The sequence below is a fragment of the Chinchilla lanigera genome, unplaced genomic scaffold (assembly GCF_000276665.1).
Source record: "Chinchilla lanigera isolate Chin_1 unplaced genomic scaffold, ChiLan1.0 scaffold00164, whole genome shotgun sequence".
Lineage (NCBI taxonomy): Eukaryota > Metazoa > Chordata > Mammalia > Rodentia > Chinchillidae > Chinchilla > Chinchilla lanigera.
In genome coordinates this window covers 1,491,609-1,508,096 of record NW_004955565.1, presented here as the reverse complement: position 1 = coordinate 1,508,096, position 16,488 = coordinate 1,491,609, and the positions used below count along the sequence as shown (strand labels likewise).

Genomic DNA, 16,488 nt, shown 5'->3' with positions numbered 1-16,488 from the left:
CTCACAACCTTGCGCTTGCCAGGCAGGCACTTTTTGCCGCTGAGCTAAATCCCCAGCCCCCAAACCTTAGCACTTTAAAAAAAAAAAAAAAAAAACACTTCATAGGGGATACTTATACCCATTCCTGCTTAAGAATCGCTGCTCTGAGGGGAAATTGGAATTTAAATTCCAGTTTTGCAACCCATCATATATCCCTAGGATATTGAGTTAAATACAAGTAGGTAAAGCTGATTGCACATGTAAGCAGTAAATAAGACACTCAAGATGACAATTTACCTACCTATGGTTACATGCACCTGTAATCTCAGCTACTCGGGAGGCTACGGCAGCACAGTTTTGATTTTTTTGACACAGGGTATTGTGTACTTTGGACTGCCTGGAAGTCACTATGTTAGCCTAGGCTGGTCTCAAACTTAACTGCAGTTGTCCTGCCTCAGCTTTCCAAGCACTGAGATTACAGGCATGTGCCAACACGCCTAACCTGCTTTCATATGCATATAGACACACAGACACACACACGCACACATATGTATATATATATATATTTTTAACAGTGTTAGATGCCATGAAGTAGGTGGCAATGCCTTAACCATATGCATATTATGAGGCCCAAGGGCCTCTTCCATCCTTGTCAAGGGGAGTGCTGCTAACCTTCTTTCCTTTCATACAACATGAACCTGCTTATATTTTTGTTTCCTTCCTTAGGCTATAAATTTCTTTTGGGCAGAGACTAGATTTTTTTCTCTTTTCTTTCCCTGTACTGGAGTTTGAATTCCATCCCTTGAACATGGCTGGGCAAGTGCTCTACCAGTGAGCTATATCCCTGGCCCTTCATTTTGTTTTCATTTTTGAGACAAGGTCTTATTAAATTGGCTAGACTGGCCTCAGACTTGGGATCCTCCTGCCTCACCCTCCTGCCTTACCCTCCTGAGTAGCTAGAGTTATAAAGTCTGCCACCATACCTGGCTTGTTGTCTTTATTTTATATTGAAGGCATCAAACACAAGACACAATTAAGTGGTATTAAGTACTTTAATATTTTCGTGTATAATCCCAGCCATCCATCTCCAGAACTGTTTTTATCTTGCAAAACTAGCTCTGCACCCATTTAACAACTTGTCAGTCCTCCAAACCCCAGCCCTAAGCAACCACCATTCATTGTTCTCTATAAATTTGACAGTCTTAAGTAAGCACTTTTAGACTGATTCAATATTTGCCATTTTAGGGCTATTTCACTTACCCTGTCTTCAGGGTTCATCCCTGTTAGAATTTCTAATGTGTTAGAATTTCCTCTTTTTAAAGGCTAAATAGCTGGGCATGGTGGCACACACCTATAATCCCAGCACTCTAGGAGACTGAAGCAGGAGAATCACTGCAAGTGAGTTCAAGGCCAATCTGAAATGCATAGCAAGACCCAGGCTCAGAAAAACAAAAATAAAAAAGGCCAAATAGTATTCTACTGTATTCATATTTATATCCCATATTTTGCATATCTATTCTTCTTTCTGTGGACACTTGAGTTGCTTCCTCGTTTGTTATTGTGACTAATGTGACTAATGAAAGTGGGTGTACAGATACCTCTTTATGCCCTGCTTTCATTTCTTTTGGGTACATGCCCAGAAGTAGAAATGCTCAGTCATAAGCTAATTCCATTTGTAATTTTCTGAGAAAGAATTTTCTGTAACAAGTGCAGCATTTCACATTGCCACCATTAGTGCACAAGGGATCCACGTTCTTCACATCCTCACCAGAACTTGTTATATTCTCTTTACCACAGTGAGGGAATAGCTCATTGTAGTTGTGATTTGCATCTCCCTAATGGTTAGTGATACGGAGATTATTTTGCTGTGTTTATTGTTGGCCATTTGTATATCATCTTTGGAAAATTAATGTCTTCGAGTCTTTCGTCCATTGACTTTAGTTTTAGAATTCCTCTGTATAATATTCTGGATTTTAATCCCTCATCAAATAAGTGATTTGCAAATGTTTTTCCCATTCAGTTGGAAGTATATTTACATGAATGTTTTTAATACATTTTCAGGAAATCCAATTTGTCTGTATTTTTGTTGCCTGTGTCTTCGGTGCCATAGTGAAGAAATTCTATTACCAAGTTCGTCTTAAAGCCTTTATTTGGTTTTCTTTGAGTGTTTTGTGGGGCTGGGAATGTAGCTCAGTGGTGTAAAGTGCTTCCCTGGCATGCTTGAGACCTTGGATTCCATCTCTAGCTCTGCCATGCCCCCTCCCCCCCCGACCAAATATATGTATTTGCTCTTATGTTTAGAATTCGGATGCATTTTACATTTTTGCATATATTATTAGATAAAGATCCCACCTCTTTTGCATGTAGATACCGGGTTTTCCCAGCACCATTTGTTGAGCACGACCACTGTTAATGTGTATATTTTCCTGAATATTTACAGTTCTAAGTGTATTCTATATGTTATCTCATACAGTCCTTACAGTAGCTACATGAAGAACATATCCCCATGCACACATAAGAAAGCTGAAGCTTAGAAGGTTTTAAATAATGTTCACTTGGTCAAATTTATTTAGCTGGTAAATGGTGGTGTCTGACTTTGTTTCCAGCTTAGTCAAACTTGATCACCACACTGCTGTATACTGTCTGCTCTACTGTATACTGTCTACCTGTCTGATACCTCTCTCACATCATGGTGAGAGTTGTTCATTTATAACAACTCTTATAGCTGGGCATGGTAGCACAAGCCTGTAATCCCAGCACTCAGGAGGCTAAGGCACAAGGATCACCATGAATTCAAGGCCAGCCTAAACTACTAATCGAGACCCTGTCTCAGAAAAAAAAAATAATACTAGCTCTTGTAAAACAGTGGGGGGGGCAAATGCTGATAGACTAAACTTTGCCAATTGAAGGTTAAGCTGGGCATGGTGGCACATGCCTGGAATTCCAGCACTCTGGGTGGCTGAGGCAGAAGGATCTATCAAGTTTGAGCCCAGTGTGGGCAATTTATCAACCTAGCAAGACACTGTCTAAAAATAAAAAATTTTTAAGAGAGCCAGAGATGTAGGTCAATTGAAGAGCACCGTGCTCTTCAGTTGACCTACATCTGTAATCCTACAATCCCCAGTATGACCAAAAAAAGTGCTTTGGAAATAATAAATAATAATAATAGTAATAAAAGTACAAATCATGTGTTCGCCAACTGGGATTTGCACCAATATATTTTACTACAATGTAGCTCATTAATGATATTTTTTGGTTTCTAGAGCAATGTTGATCCCAGGGATGATGTATTTGGATACCCTCAACAATTTGAAGACAAACCAGCATTAAGTAAAACAGAAGATAGGAAGGAGTATAATATTGGTGTCCTAAGACACCTTCAGGTCATCTTTGGCCATTTAGCTGCTTCTCGACTGCAGTACTACGTGCCTAGAGGATTTTGGAAACAGTTCAGGTAATATCACTGGAAGGATAGTAACAGAAGGAATAGTTCTTAAAATTTGATGAACATCTTCTGACACGTGCCTGTAGTAATACCAACACTCAGGAGGTTGAGGCAGGAGGATCGCTGCATTTACACAGCCAGCCTGGGCTACATAGTGAGTTCAAAGCCAGCCTGAAATGTGTACCAAGACCTGTCTCAAAAAAGCAAAACCCAGAAACTTGATGAAGGGGCTGGGGATTTAGCTCAGCGGCAAAAGCGCCTGCCTGGCATGCGCAAGGTCGTGAGTTCGGTTCCTGGTACCGGAGAAAAACAAAAAAACAAACAAACAAACAAACAACAAAAAAAAAAAACCAGAAACTTGATGAATATCTCAATACACCAACAGTAAACTTCTAAACATATTTTAAGGCATCTATGTGTTTAGTATTTTCGCGATTAGTTAGATTCCAACTGTTCCTTTTAATTTTCTCTTTTTCACTGTCCCCATAGAAGATACAAATTTATTATTAGAGGGACAACATTTTTTTCATTTCTTTTTAATAGACACATAAAAATTACACTTACTTATGTAATACTACTTAATACTTCCATATATAAGGGGCAGCATTTTTTAGTCTCTTAAGATACTAACTTTATTGTGGAAATGTCTGACATATGCGTAAGTGGAGGGAATAATATCAGTTCTAGGCAGGAACGTGGTATACATCTGCAATCCCAGCACTCAGGAGACTGAGGCAAAAAGATGGCCTTGAGTTTGAAGCCAGCCTGGGCTACATAGCAAGATGATCTCAAAAAAAGGGGGGGGGGGAAAAAAGAGAAGTATCGTTCCTCACATGCTCATCACTCCGTCTTATTTAATCTGTTTTCCTGCCAACCACTTTCAAAAAGTCCCTAATAGCAAATATGGACAGTGTTTGTACTCAACTTACTTGTCTTATAGATGATTTTTTTTTTTTTTTTTAAATCAAGATCCAGCACTTGCCTCACATGCACGAGGCCTTGCAAAAAAAGAAAGAAAAAAAAACTTACTCCTGCAGGTTACTTCTCAGACAGCTGAGAGGGGATAGGAAATCGAAAAGGTCACCTGCCATTGCTGTTTGGTCCACCTTCCCTGCTTTTGACAGAAGAAAGCTGTGTAGTGCTTCAGAACCCCTGCTTTGCAGCTCCAGTGGGTGACCCACCAGCCTGTTGGTTCCCTTCATCCCTAGCTAGGCCCCTGTTGGTCTACACTCCATGGGTGCCATCATCCTCCAGCTTACCCTACTCTCTCCCCTCTTATCTCAATTCTGTTCCGTTCCCTCTCCCCCAAATTACTCCACACTTGCTGATCTTTCATCTTGGAATTTGTCATTCAGTTATAGTTACGTTTTTTCTCTCTTCTTGCAGTGCCTTTGTTTTTGCTTTTTTATTTCCTATGCTGGTGAGCTCACACTTGGTCTAGATGAGCGCTTTTATCCACACTTCAGACGTGATCTATTCTTGATTCATAGGCCTTAGTTAACCACATCCCCCACCCCCAAGGTTTTTATTTTCAAATATTTCAGACTTAGAGAAAAGATAAGAGCTGGGGATACAGCTCAGCAGCACAGTGTGTGCCTGGGAAGCGCAAGGTCCTGAGTTCAATTCCCAGTACAAAAAAAAAGTGAGAGTAGTATAATCTTACATTGTAGTTTTTTCCTGGAGTTGCCTGGTTGTGAACATTTTGCCAGATTTGTTTACCTTTCTGTGTGTGTATGTATGTATGTGTGTACGTGTGTATATATATATATTTTTACTTTGAGTTTTGGTTTTTCTCTAAACCAGTTGGTAATAAGTTGCAAACATGGTACTTCACCCCTGCATACCTTCAACATGTATATCTTCTAAAAATATTTTTTTTAGTTTTTTGAGACAGGCTGACCTCAAACACAGCAGTCCTCGTGCATCAGCCTCTCGAGTGCTGGGATTACAGGTGTGTGGCATCACACCTGGCAAATAAGCCTCTTTTCCTACCTAATGATAATTTTCATACCCAAGAAATATAATATTGGTAATCTCTAGTGTTCATCAGTATATATTCCAGTTTCCCCAAAGTGGTCTTTATAACTTTTTGAGTTCTCCATCCCAATCTAATATCCAAGAAAGAATCATAAGAATTTTGCTGTTGCCTCCTTATATTCCTATAATATAAAATCATTCTGTTGTCACAACTTTCATGTCCCTGAAACTTTTGAAGAATCCAAGCCAGTTGTCTTGCAGAACATCATTCTTGGTTTGTATGATTGTTTCCTCATGATTAGATTCAGGTTAAACTTTTGGGGGAGCAGAACAAGAACACCACAGGAATGATGCATTTCAGTGCATTGCATTGGGAGAGATGTGGTGTCCGTTTGTTTGCTAGCGATGATGACTGATACCTTGATGACAGGCCTCTCAATTTTAAGGGTTAACTTTTCCCTGTTATAGTTAATAAGTTGACTATATATGTGACTGAAAGGGTGGAAAGTGAAATACAGTTTGAAAGTAAGTAGAATAGACATGTAATTTCCAATAATGAAACAAATGGATTTTAACAATTACATATCTAATTTTACATTTACTCTATACAAATTTTTATTGGTCTGAAATATAACCAAGATGGCATTATTTGCCACATAGACCTATTTACCAAAAGATTGTTCTGGTATATGTAAAAATACATTTGTCATGTCTCTTGCCTAGAATGAATGCAGTTACGTCCTTTGCATATTACTCTGAAAATGCAAAATGAGATGTCATTGATAATTTGCATCAGTACCTGAGCTTTAGTATGTCAATTTAGTTTTCATTTCATGGTGCACCCTATTCACAGTTGGTTTTCTTGGGATTAGTTTGCCTGATTTAAGGCCTAACATCCATGTAAGAGATCCACCACCTCATATTAATAGCATCTTCAGTTGGAATCAAAATATATGTATGTGTTACATTGCCTGGAGCAGCTACTCTTGCTGGAGTTCTCCTCTCCAACCACACCAGTAGTTTTATGCCAGTTCTTTGTCCCTGCGGTTCTGCTTTTACTTTTGAATCTCAATTACCCTCATTGTACTTCATAGGTAAAGTGCACCCCCCCCCGTGTATTTACGGAATAAAATCTCACTTGTGGTTGTGTTGTGCTTTTTCCCTCCCTACACAATAGTGTATATATTGTTGTTTCATATGTTACACGTTTTATTTCATTCATTTCCTAGGCTTTGGGGTGAGCCTGTTAATCTCCGTGAACAACATGATGCTTTAGAATTTTTTAATTCCTTGGTGGATAGTTTAGATGAAGCTTTAAAAGCCTTAGGACATCCAGCTATGCTAAGTAAAGTCTTAGGAGGTTCCTTTGCTGATCAGAAGATTTGCCAAGGCTGCCCTCATAGGTAAGTACCAATTACATATTAAAGTGTAAACAGTACTGTTTGTAGACTCACAAAAATCCAAATTTTACCAGCACTCTTGTACAAAGGTAGAGTTTGCCACTGTTTATAAAATGTCTGAAACTGAATGAATTGTATGGAATGGTGCCTTGGTTCATGAACTTAATTTGCTCCAAGATTTTGGAAAAGATGGCCGAAGTCGGGTTTGTCATGTGATACAGAGTTTGCAAACAAAAACATTTGTGAACCAAGGTGACACTGTACCATGCACCCCAGACTACCATGGGATTTATTTTTGATTTTGTCAAATAACTTTTGATTCCTTTTCTATTCTGCTTTATTTCTTACTGTTCTGTAGTTTTTATATCTTTTTATATATGACTGTACCTAAAAAATAAAAAGGCATTTTGCATATATAACTACTGGTATTACTTACAAATTTGCTCTTTCTCTTAGAATTTAAATATGATGTTATAAGTCTATTAAGTTTAGAAGTTTGAAGATCTAGAGTGGTATTTCCTATTCAAGTGAAATATATACTTTTAAAGCCACATTAGTTACAGTGTGTTTGCATACAAACATAGCAAAGAGTTGAGAATAACAATTTAGGGTGGTGGTTTTTTTTTTTTTAAGGGAAATTAAGAACACCTATTGAAATAGCTAAATAGTCAGTTCATCCCTGAGAAACACATTCACCTGTCACATGGAAGTTTTTGATTTGGGTCTTACCTCATAATATTATCAATTAGCCAGGCATGGTGGCACACGCCTGTAATCCCAGCATTTAGGAGCTGAGGCAGGAGGATCATTGAGAGTTTGACACCAGCCTGGGCTACAAAGTGAGCTCAAGCCAAGCCCATCCTAAACTGCATAGCGAGATCCCCTGTCTCAAAAACACACACAAAAAATAATATTATCAATTATTGTTAGTTTGCAGTCCTTTTTCACCAAAATATCACTGTAAATGGGTTTGGAGGGGGGGCGGTTTTGTTTTGTTTGTTTTTTTTGTACTGGGAATCAAACTTACAGCCTCATGCTTTCCAGGCAGGCACTGTGCCACTGAGCTAGATCCCCAGCTCGCAAGATGGTATTTTTTACTAGTTACATTGTATAATTTATATTTGTGGGTTAGTTTTATATGTGATTAGTGGAGGAGACAGCCCTGCCCTGTCCTGCCTCAGCCTCCCAAGTGCTGGGATTACAGGCATGCACTACCATACCCAGTTGGCACTTTGTTTTTAAACAAAAGGAAATGCTATGGGAGAATATTATATAAATGAGAAGTTTTATGAGGTTATAATTTTACCATTCATTCAGAATTTGGGCATATACTGTTTGCTTTGCCTGGGCAACTTTTGGTCCTTTGAAAAAACCTTTTATATTACGCATACAATAAAATTGTCATACTAAGTTCTTGATTTTAATTACTGGAAAATAGCCAACTGTTTGGTCATCTGTTTCTTTCTGTCCTCTGTCTTAGACGGTTTTCCAAATTATTTGAAAATTACTGGTTTTCTTTGTCAGAGGAAAATGTTAAAAGAGTATGACCTTGCCGTGTATGGTAGCACACAACTGTAATCCCAGCTACTCGGTTGGGGCAAGAGAATCACAGGCTAACTTAGTGAGACAGTGTCTCAGAAATAACAGAAGCTAAGTATATTGGTGCACACCTGTGACCCTAGCTCCAGAGAAGGCTAATGTACAAGCAGTACTGGCGAACCTATGGCACGCATGCCGCAGCAGGCTATTCATAGCATTGAAAGCTCTAAAAGGTTCACCATCCCTATGTAAGAGGTTTGCAAGTTTGAGGCCAGCTGGGAAACCTAATGAGACCATACCAAAATAAAACAATAAAGGCTGAACAGCTCTCCTTGGTTTTAATCCCCAGCACCATATAAACTGGTTTCAGTTCCTATTACATCATATAACGTTACATAAAGAGTCCCAAGTCCATTATAGGACTTTATTTATGTAGAATAAAAGCCAACAAACATAGGTCATATCCAGCCTGTCACCTGTTCTGTGTAGTTTTATTGGAACATGTTCAGTCAATTTTATACTATCCGGCTGCTTTTACTACAATAGCAGAATCTCAGAGTTACCACAGAGATAATAAGGCCCCTAATTACCTTCCCCACAAATGTCACTCAAAGCAGCATGGTAGGCTGTAAAGAGCTTAATCTGTGAGTACAGGCACACTTGCCTTTAAAAAACATTTCACCTAGTTATCTTGGCCATGTTAACCTTTCTGAACTTGTTTCTTCATCTGTCTAAAGTGATGGTTCTCCAGCAGGTTTATCATGAAGGCGAAGAACCTGGTACAAGTGATAACTCGGTTCATGAATTTGTTTTATGATTTTGGGAAAGATGGCGGTGGTCTTGTTTTTCACCCAATGGAGTTTGCAGACAGGCATTCATGAACTGAGGTATCACTACATAGAGAATGTGTAACCAATCTAATGAGGAACCAACACATGGTAGATAACCAGCAAATGTTAACTTGTCAGTATTGGTACATTCTATGTCTGTAGGATCTCATATTATATGATAAATATTGCAAATACAGCTTTCATTACATCTAGAACTAAAGAAAATGTTTAGAAAACTAATGAATCCTTTTGATCATTTCTTAAATAATAACTTTAGGTACGAATGTGAAGAATCTTTTACGACTCTGAATGTAGACATTAGAAATCACCAAAATCTTCTTGATTCTTTGGAGCAGTATGTCAAAGGAGATTTGTTGGAAGGTGCAAATGCATATCATTGTGAAAAATGCAATAAAAAGGTATGAATTGTTCGGTTTTGTTTAAAATATCTACAAGATATAATGGATTTTAAGGAAGTGGGTTGTTTTTTATTCTGTTGTTGTTATTGTTTTTGGTTTTTTGAGACAAGGTCTCACTATTGTACGTAAACTGGTCTTGAACTCCCTGTGTAGCCCAGCTAGCCTCGAACTCACAGTGATCGTTCTGCCTCAGCCTCATGAGTGCTGGTATTACAAGTATGCACCACCATGCCCAGCCATTTCGTTCATTTTTAAATAAAAAATTAAAAGAGGCTGGAAATGTAGCTCAGTACAAAGGCCCTGGTTTCAAACCCCAGTACCCCCGAAGAAAAAAAATTTTTTTACTGCTCTACCTTACTTTGATACAGTACTAATAGAGAGATTAAGATAACTGATTTAAAGGCTTATCAGGGTAAGAAGTTTAAAAAGTAGTGCCAGAGAGGCTAGAGAGAACAGGTAAATTGAATAATCTTAGAAGTCACAATGGTATGAATAGCCTAATACCTTGTTCTCTTATGTAAATTATACAGACTTTTTTTTAATCTACCAAGAAACTGTTAAGAACCCTCCAAAGCTACAGAGCTGATGGAGGAAAACATTTCTCCTCTCATGTCTAGGATTACTTTGCTGAAACTGTTAATGATTTTATTTATTCATATGAGATTTCTTTTGCTAACTTGTGTTTTCAAACAGCTTGAGTCTGATTTGTAACCTATCTAGTTTTTGCCTGGGAGAACTTAGCTCTTTGGGAGAGATGATTTACACACATATCTAGCAAAGATATATATTTTTTTTATGGATTCTGAAGCCCTCTAACTTCCAAGTTACCTTATTTTGACCTTGTACAACACTGAAAGTATTACTGTCTAGAGATTGAGACTTTTTTTTTTTTTGGTCCTGGGAATCAAACTCAGGACCTTGTGCTTGCCAGGCAGGTGCTGTGCCGCTGAGGTATATCCCGGGCCCCTAGAAATTGAGACTATTGCTGCTAAGGCCATTTTGCCTGCCACCCACAGCTTTAAGACTGGAGTCAAGTTCTTTCTCTGAGATTGCTAATCCTCGTCTTCATGGTTCAGTAGTACCTGCTTGAGAGGGCTGTAAGGGTTATATATACTGTTCCTTATGCAGCATTCAGAGTATTACCTGGCATCTAATTGCCTAATAAGTACTAGTTCCTATTGTTATTGTAGGTCTTCAGTTTGCTCACAGCAAACCACCTTCATTAGAGTAACAGTAAGCATCAAACAAGTAATAATGACTAAGTAGCAATGATAATGTGGAAACGAGGCGACAAATGATGTGTACATGTCATTAATTTATGCACTTTTGTTACAAGTAACCCAGGTCCTTGCCATGTTACTCCTTTTCGTTAAAAGTGTTCTTGAGTCTTTGAGGGGAGGGTTGTCATGCTTTTTGTTTGCTTCTTTGTGGGTGGGTCATTGATCATAAGAAAACATCCAATAACTTTGTGTGTTTTAGGTTGACACCGTAAAGCGCTTGCTAATCAAAAAATTACCTCCTGTTCTTGCTATCCAACTAAAACGATTTGACTATGACTGGGAAAGAGAATGTGCAATCAAGTTCAATGATTATTTCGAATTTCCTCGAGAGCTGGACATGGAACCTTACACAGTTGCAGGAGTTGCTAAGCTGGAAGGAGATAATGTAAACCCTGAGAGTCAGTTGATACAACAGAATGAACAGTCTGAAAGCGAGGCAGCAGGAAGCACAAAGTACAGACTTGTGGGTGTGCTTGTACACAGCGGTCAAGCAAGTGGAGGACACTATTACTCTTACATCATTCAAAGGAATGGTGGAGATGGTGAGAGAAATCGCTGGTATAAATTTGATGATGGAGATGTAACAGAGTGTAAGATGGATGATGACGAAGAAATGAAAAACCAATGTTTTGGTGGAGAGTACATGGGAGAAGTGTTTGATCACATGATGAAGCGCATGTCATACAGGCGCCAGAAAAGGTGGTGGAATGCTTATATCCTATTTTATGAACGAATGGACACAATAGAACAAGACAATGAGTTGGTAAGATACATATCAGAGCTTGCTGTCACCACAAGGCCCCATCAGATTGTTATGCCATCAGCCATTGAGAGAAGTGTACGGAAACAGAATGTGCAATTCATGCATAACCGAATGCAGTACAGTCTGGAGTATTTCCAGTTTATGAAAAAACTGCTTACGTGTAATGGTGTTTACTTAAACCCTCCTCCAGGTAAGTGGCGAGAGTTTAGCGTCCTAGTAATAAAGAATAATTCTTACTGGTAGGATTTCGTAGTAGGTATCAGCATGTTTGAGTTAATAAAGTTAACATCTTCACTCAAAATGGATCCAAATTTTTGCTTTTGTTTAAAATCACATTTAAAGCCAGGTGTGGTGGCACATGCCTGTAATCCCAGCATCCTGGGAGGCTGAGGCAGGAGTATTACTGTGAGTTCAAGGCCAGCCTGCACTACAAAGTGAGACTCTGTCTCAGAAAAACAAAAACAAAAAGATCATCACATTTTAGGTGAACATTAGCTTTCAACAAAATGTATGTTGACTTACTGTTTGGAGACAAAGGTTTAGTTGTAGCAATTTTGTTTTTGACTTTATGCATTAGTTTCAAACATGCTTTAGTGAACTGAAGGAAAATTATTTCATAAGTAGCCTGACAAGGGATTTTTAAAACTTTAGGTCTCCTCAAAATGTAAATTTGTTTAAAAATAGAAATTTATTTGATTTTTATATCTACATTTTATTTATAGGGCAAGATCACCTGTTACCTGAAGCAGAAGAAATCACTATGATTAGTATTCAACTTGCTGCTAGGTTCCTCTTTACTACAGGATTTCACACAAAGAAAATAGTCCGTGGCTCTGCCAGTGATTGGTACATTGTTTTGGATTTTTATTTCTATTATACTAACATGTGGTTTGGTTCTTTGATCGACTGCTTCATTTTTTTCCAAACCATAAGAAGCTAGCTTCAAATTTGAAATGCCCAATAGAAAAATTCTTGATAAGAGTAGTACAAGAGAGCTGAGGATGTAGCTCAGTGGTAGAGCATTTGCCTAGCATGTGTGAGGTCCTCGGTTCAGTCTGCCCCCAGTACCATTTTTTTTAAAAAGTAATGTGAAAGGTCATATTAGCGTATTTAGCCTTTACATGGCTTATTATACTTCAGAAGAATGGTTCTCTTTTCTAATTGTAAAAGTACAGAGGCTATTATAGTATTTTTGTTTCATATTTTTAATTACTCCTCCAGAAGTAAAACTGTAAAACAAGGGAAGAGGGTTATTTTATCATCAAACCTAAGAATTGGGTTCAATAATGCATTTTTAGAGGACAGTACATGCTTTCACCTAATTTGTAAGCCAATGAAAATAGACCAAGTCATAGGATCCATCTGTCATTTTAAATAGTATTAGAAGTAGCCATTGCTGCTTCTCTTTCCTGCAGTTAAAGGGAGTCTTTGCTTCTTTCTGGTTCATAGAGATCCATCCCTTTACTATAGAAACAAGGTATTGAATCAGTAAATCATAGATTTCCTTTATTTGTTTTAGGTATGATGCATTGTGTATTCTTCTTCGTCACAGCAAGAACGTACGTTTTTGGTTTGCTCATAATGTCCTTTTTAATGTTTCAAATCGGTTCTCTGAATACCTTTTGGAATGCCCTAGTGCAGAAGTAAGAGGTGCATTTGCAAAACTTATAGTTTTTATTGCACACTTTTCCTTGCAAGATGGACCATGTCCTTCACCTTTTGCATCTCCTGGACCTTCTAGTCAGGTAATTGCACAGCTTTCTAACAATTACATGCTTACAAAATATGTTTCCTGGAAGTTGAAGTCGCAAGCTTAATATACATCTTTTTGATATGTGAACCTAAATAACAGTTATACACACAGTCTGATGTCTGTAGATTGCATTAAAATTACTGCATAGAAACAGAGTATTGGCGCTTGCAAAACATGAAGGAATTATCCCTGTTCACTTATGTGAGGTAGCTTAATTATAAATTTTAACTGTAAGCTAGGCACAGTGGCACAGTGCACACCAGCTACTCAAAAGACTGAATGAAGCAGGGGGATCAAGAGTTTGAGGCCAGCCTGAGCTACACAACAAGACCCTGTCTCAAACCCACCCACCCCGCAAAAAAAACCTCTTAAGTAATCTTTTTTCCCCTTTATCCTAGAGGATTTAATAGGACTTTTTTTTTTTTTTTTTTTTTTTATTTTAAAGAGTAGAGGGATAACATAGTAATAGGGGGGCTTACCGAATTACAGACAAAGTGGTAGGAAATTATCAATGGTTGTTGTTTTACATATTGTTATCTACAAGATAGTTTCTCAGGAAAGCAAATAGATAATAGTGAGTTACATACAAAAGTGGTAGGAGATTATCAATGGTTGTTGTACTAAGGACTTTTTAATTTATAGCATTATAAAGGTTTTATAATTAAATCCTCCACAGATCTTCATTCCCTTTCCCAAGTAGCAATCTTTTTAATAGTAAGCCAGGCGGTGGTGGTGGATGCTATAATCCCAGCCCTTGGGAGGCTGAAGCAGGAGGATCGCCACAGAATTTGAGGGCAGCCTGGGCTACATACTGAGCTCAGGGCCAGCCTGAACTACATATAGTGAGACCCTGTCTCAAAAAAAAAGTGATCAGTTCTTACAGATAGTGATGCTGGTATTCAACATAATGCATAAATGTTTGTTTTTTTATAGAATTGTACCTGAACCTTGTTGGTGAGAAATACATTGCTAATGTTTCATCCTTTACAGGGTTATGACAATTTAAGCTTGAGTGATCACTTACTAAGAGCAGTCCTAAATCTCTTAAGAAGAGAAGTGTCAGAACATGGACGTCATTTACAGCAGTATTTCAACTTGTTTGTGATGTATGCCAATTTAGGTAAGAATTTAGGTTTCCATAATGTATTACATTAAATGGTGAAGTCATTTCGATCAAGTGGTGAAATATAACCTAATCTAAAATAAAAACCATTGTTTTCAAAAAATGCATTGTGAATTTTATCTGAACATGGCACATTTTATCTTGTACAGTACTTTATACATGTATCTTATCCCTGCAGTAGACGCAGGTAAGAATCTATGTTTTAATCATATTTTATCTCCTAAAATAGTGGTGCCAGATCTGGCTGCTATTTGAACATAACTCATTTCTAGCCCTTGTCCCACTCTGATCTAATCAGAATTCTTAAAATTAATGCAAGGAATCCATATTGTCAAAAGGAACCTAGGTGGTTGTGATACTACCCAAGTTTGGATAGAGGTCTACACATAAATTTTTCTTGAAGTAAAACAAAATTGAGAGCTGAGGGTTTAGTTCACTTGCCTAGCACATCCAGGAGTTCAATCCCAGCACCTCCTCCAAAAAATTCACTTAAATTTCTCTATTGTTACCTCTGTATGACTGGTCTCCTTCTCAAAGTAGCCTGGTCTTTCTAATAGCACTTGGTCAGTTCTTTTCCATGGTTAGTAAATCTAACCTAAAAATTTTGCTATATTGTCTTCCATTTTGTCTGTTGTGCTTCTATCTCATTATTTCTGTTGTTTGCAACTACATTGCAAACATCAAAACTTTGCACATTGGCACTCAGTTAAATGTTTCTTGATTGGATGGGTAGTAAAAGACAATTCCTTGTAATCAAACATTTTAGTACCCCTAGAGTAAAACGTGAATATTTGCACAAGGTGTGGGGAAAAGGGAAGACTCTTAATAGCCTCTTGTCAATCCAAGCTAGATTTTCCCATCAAATACATTTTTCCCCCCACCAAATACATTTTGACACCCATTTTATAAAAGAACTTCTAGGGGGCTGTAGATATAGCTCAGGGATAGAGCAGTGGGCTAGTATGTACAAGACCATGGGTTCCATCCCTAACACTACCACCCCGCAACGCCTTTTTGAATCTCAGGATATCAGTAAGGGATTGTAGAATTGTATTTATTATGTCAGAACACTACTGTCTAAATGGAATATGAAAGTTTATTGCCATTAACTATGTTCATGGCTGTAATAGGGGAAGTGCTGTGGAAGTAGATCATTAGGGTACTTGACCACGTAGATTTGGAGGGTATGGAAGGAGACTTAGTGGGAAAGTTGGTATGGGAATGGATTAGTTGTTTTTCATACAGAGTGAATATAGATGCAGAGGCTTGGAATTAACTCCCTCACTGGAGGAAGTGATAGTTACAGGGTCCCACTAGAGGTAAGGTGAAGTAAGGATGGGGAGGAGTCTCCGCTCTTGCTGCTCTGGCAAGCCTTGTGAGGGAATGCAGACTTAACGTGAGGCACTGATGAGGCATTGTGAGGGTTCTGAAGAGACATACCTTCTAGAAAGCTCCATGGCCAGCAAGACTGGAGGTAGTTAAAATTATCTGTAGGTAGAAAGCCTGCACTGGAGAACTGGCAGTGAGGAAGATAAAAGTGGGCAGATTCTGGTGCTCTTTGCTGTTTTGGTTTGGTTTTTTGAAACAAAGTCTCACTGTGTAGTCCAGGCTGGGATTGAACTCCCTATGTAACCCAGGCTGACTTTAAATTTATGATTCTCCTGCTTTGGCCTCCTGTGTGCTAGAATTACAGACATGAGTTATGGTGATTCTCCTAAGAGACAGTTTGTGGGATTTAGTGATTAGATACTCAGGGGAAGGGGCAGGAAAGAGAAGAGTGATGCCCAGGATTCCAGGTTGGTCAGCTGAGTAGATAATGACACCATTTGCTGAGGGGGAAAAGCAGAAGGAAGAACATGTATGAGGGAAAGGATGATGAGGTTAGTTTGAGCCCGTGTGACGCGTAAATGGAGAGAATGGCTAGACTGGCAAGGCATTTGTCTGGAAAAACTCAGGACTCATCAGAATGAAAGTAATTGG

At 38.3% G+C, this 16,488-nt stretch overlaps 1 protein-coding gene across 4 annotated transcripts in view; it reads left to right on the top strand.

The window, feature by feature from the left end:
- The window catches only part of Usp9x (ubiquitin specific peptidase 9, X-linked), a 123,031-nt gene that overhangs the window by 93,974 nt on the left and 12,569 nt on the right, over positions 1-16,488 (top strand). For all 4 annotated transcript variants that reach the window (XM_005413264.2, XM_013509210.1, XM_005413266.1 and 1 more), the window contains exons 32-38: positions 3,243-3,433; positions 6,631-6,804; positions 9,448-9,589; positions 11,069-11,822; positions 12,355-12,478; positions 13,152-13,377; positions 14,376-14,505. In XM_005413264.2, coding sequence (XP_005413321.1) covers positions 3,243-3,433; positions 6,631-6,804; positions 9,448-9,589; positions 11,069-11,822; positions 12,355-12,478; positions 13,152-13,377; positions 14,376-14,505 — 1,741 coding nt within the window. The remainder of the gene's footprint in view (positions 1-3,242; positions 3,434-6,630; positions 6,805-9,447; positions 9,590-11,068; positions 11,823-12,354; positions 12,479-13,151; positions 13,378-14,375; positions 14,506-16,488) is intronic.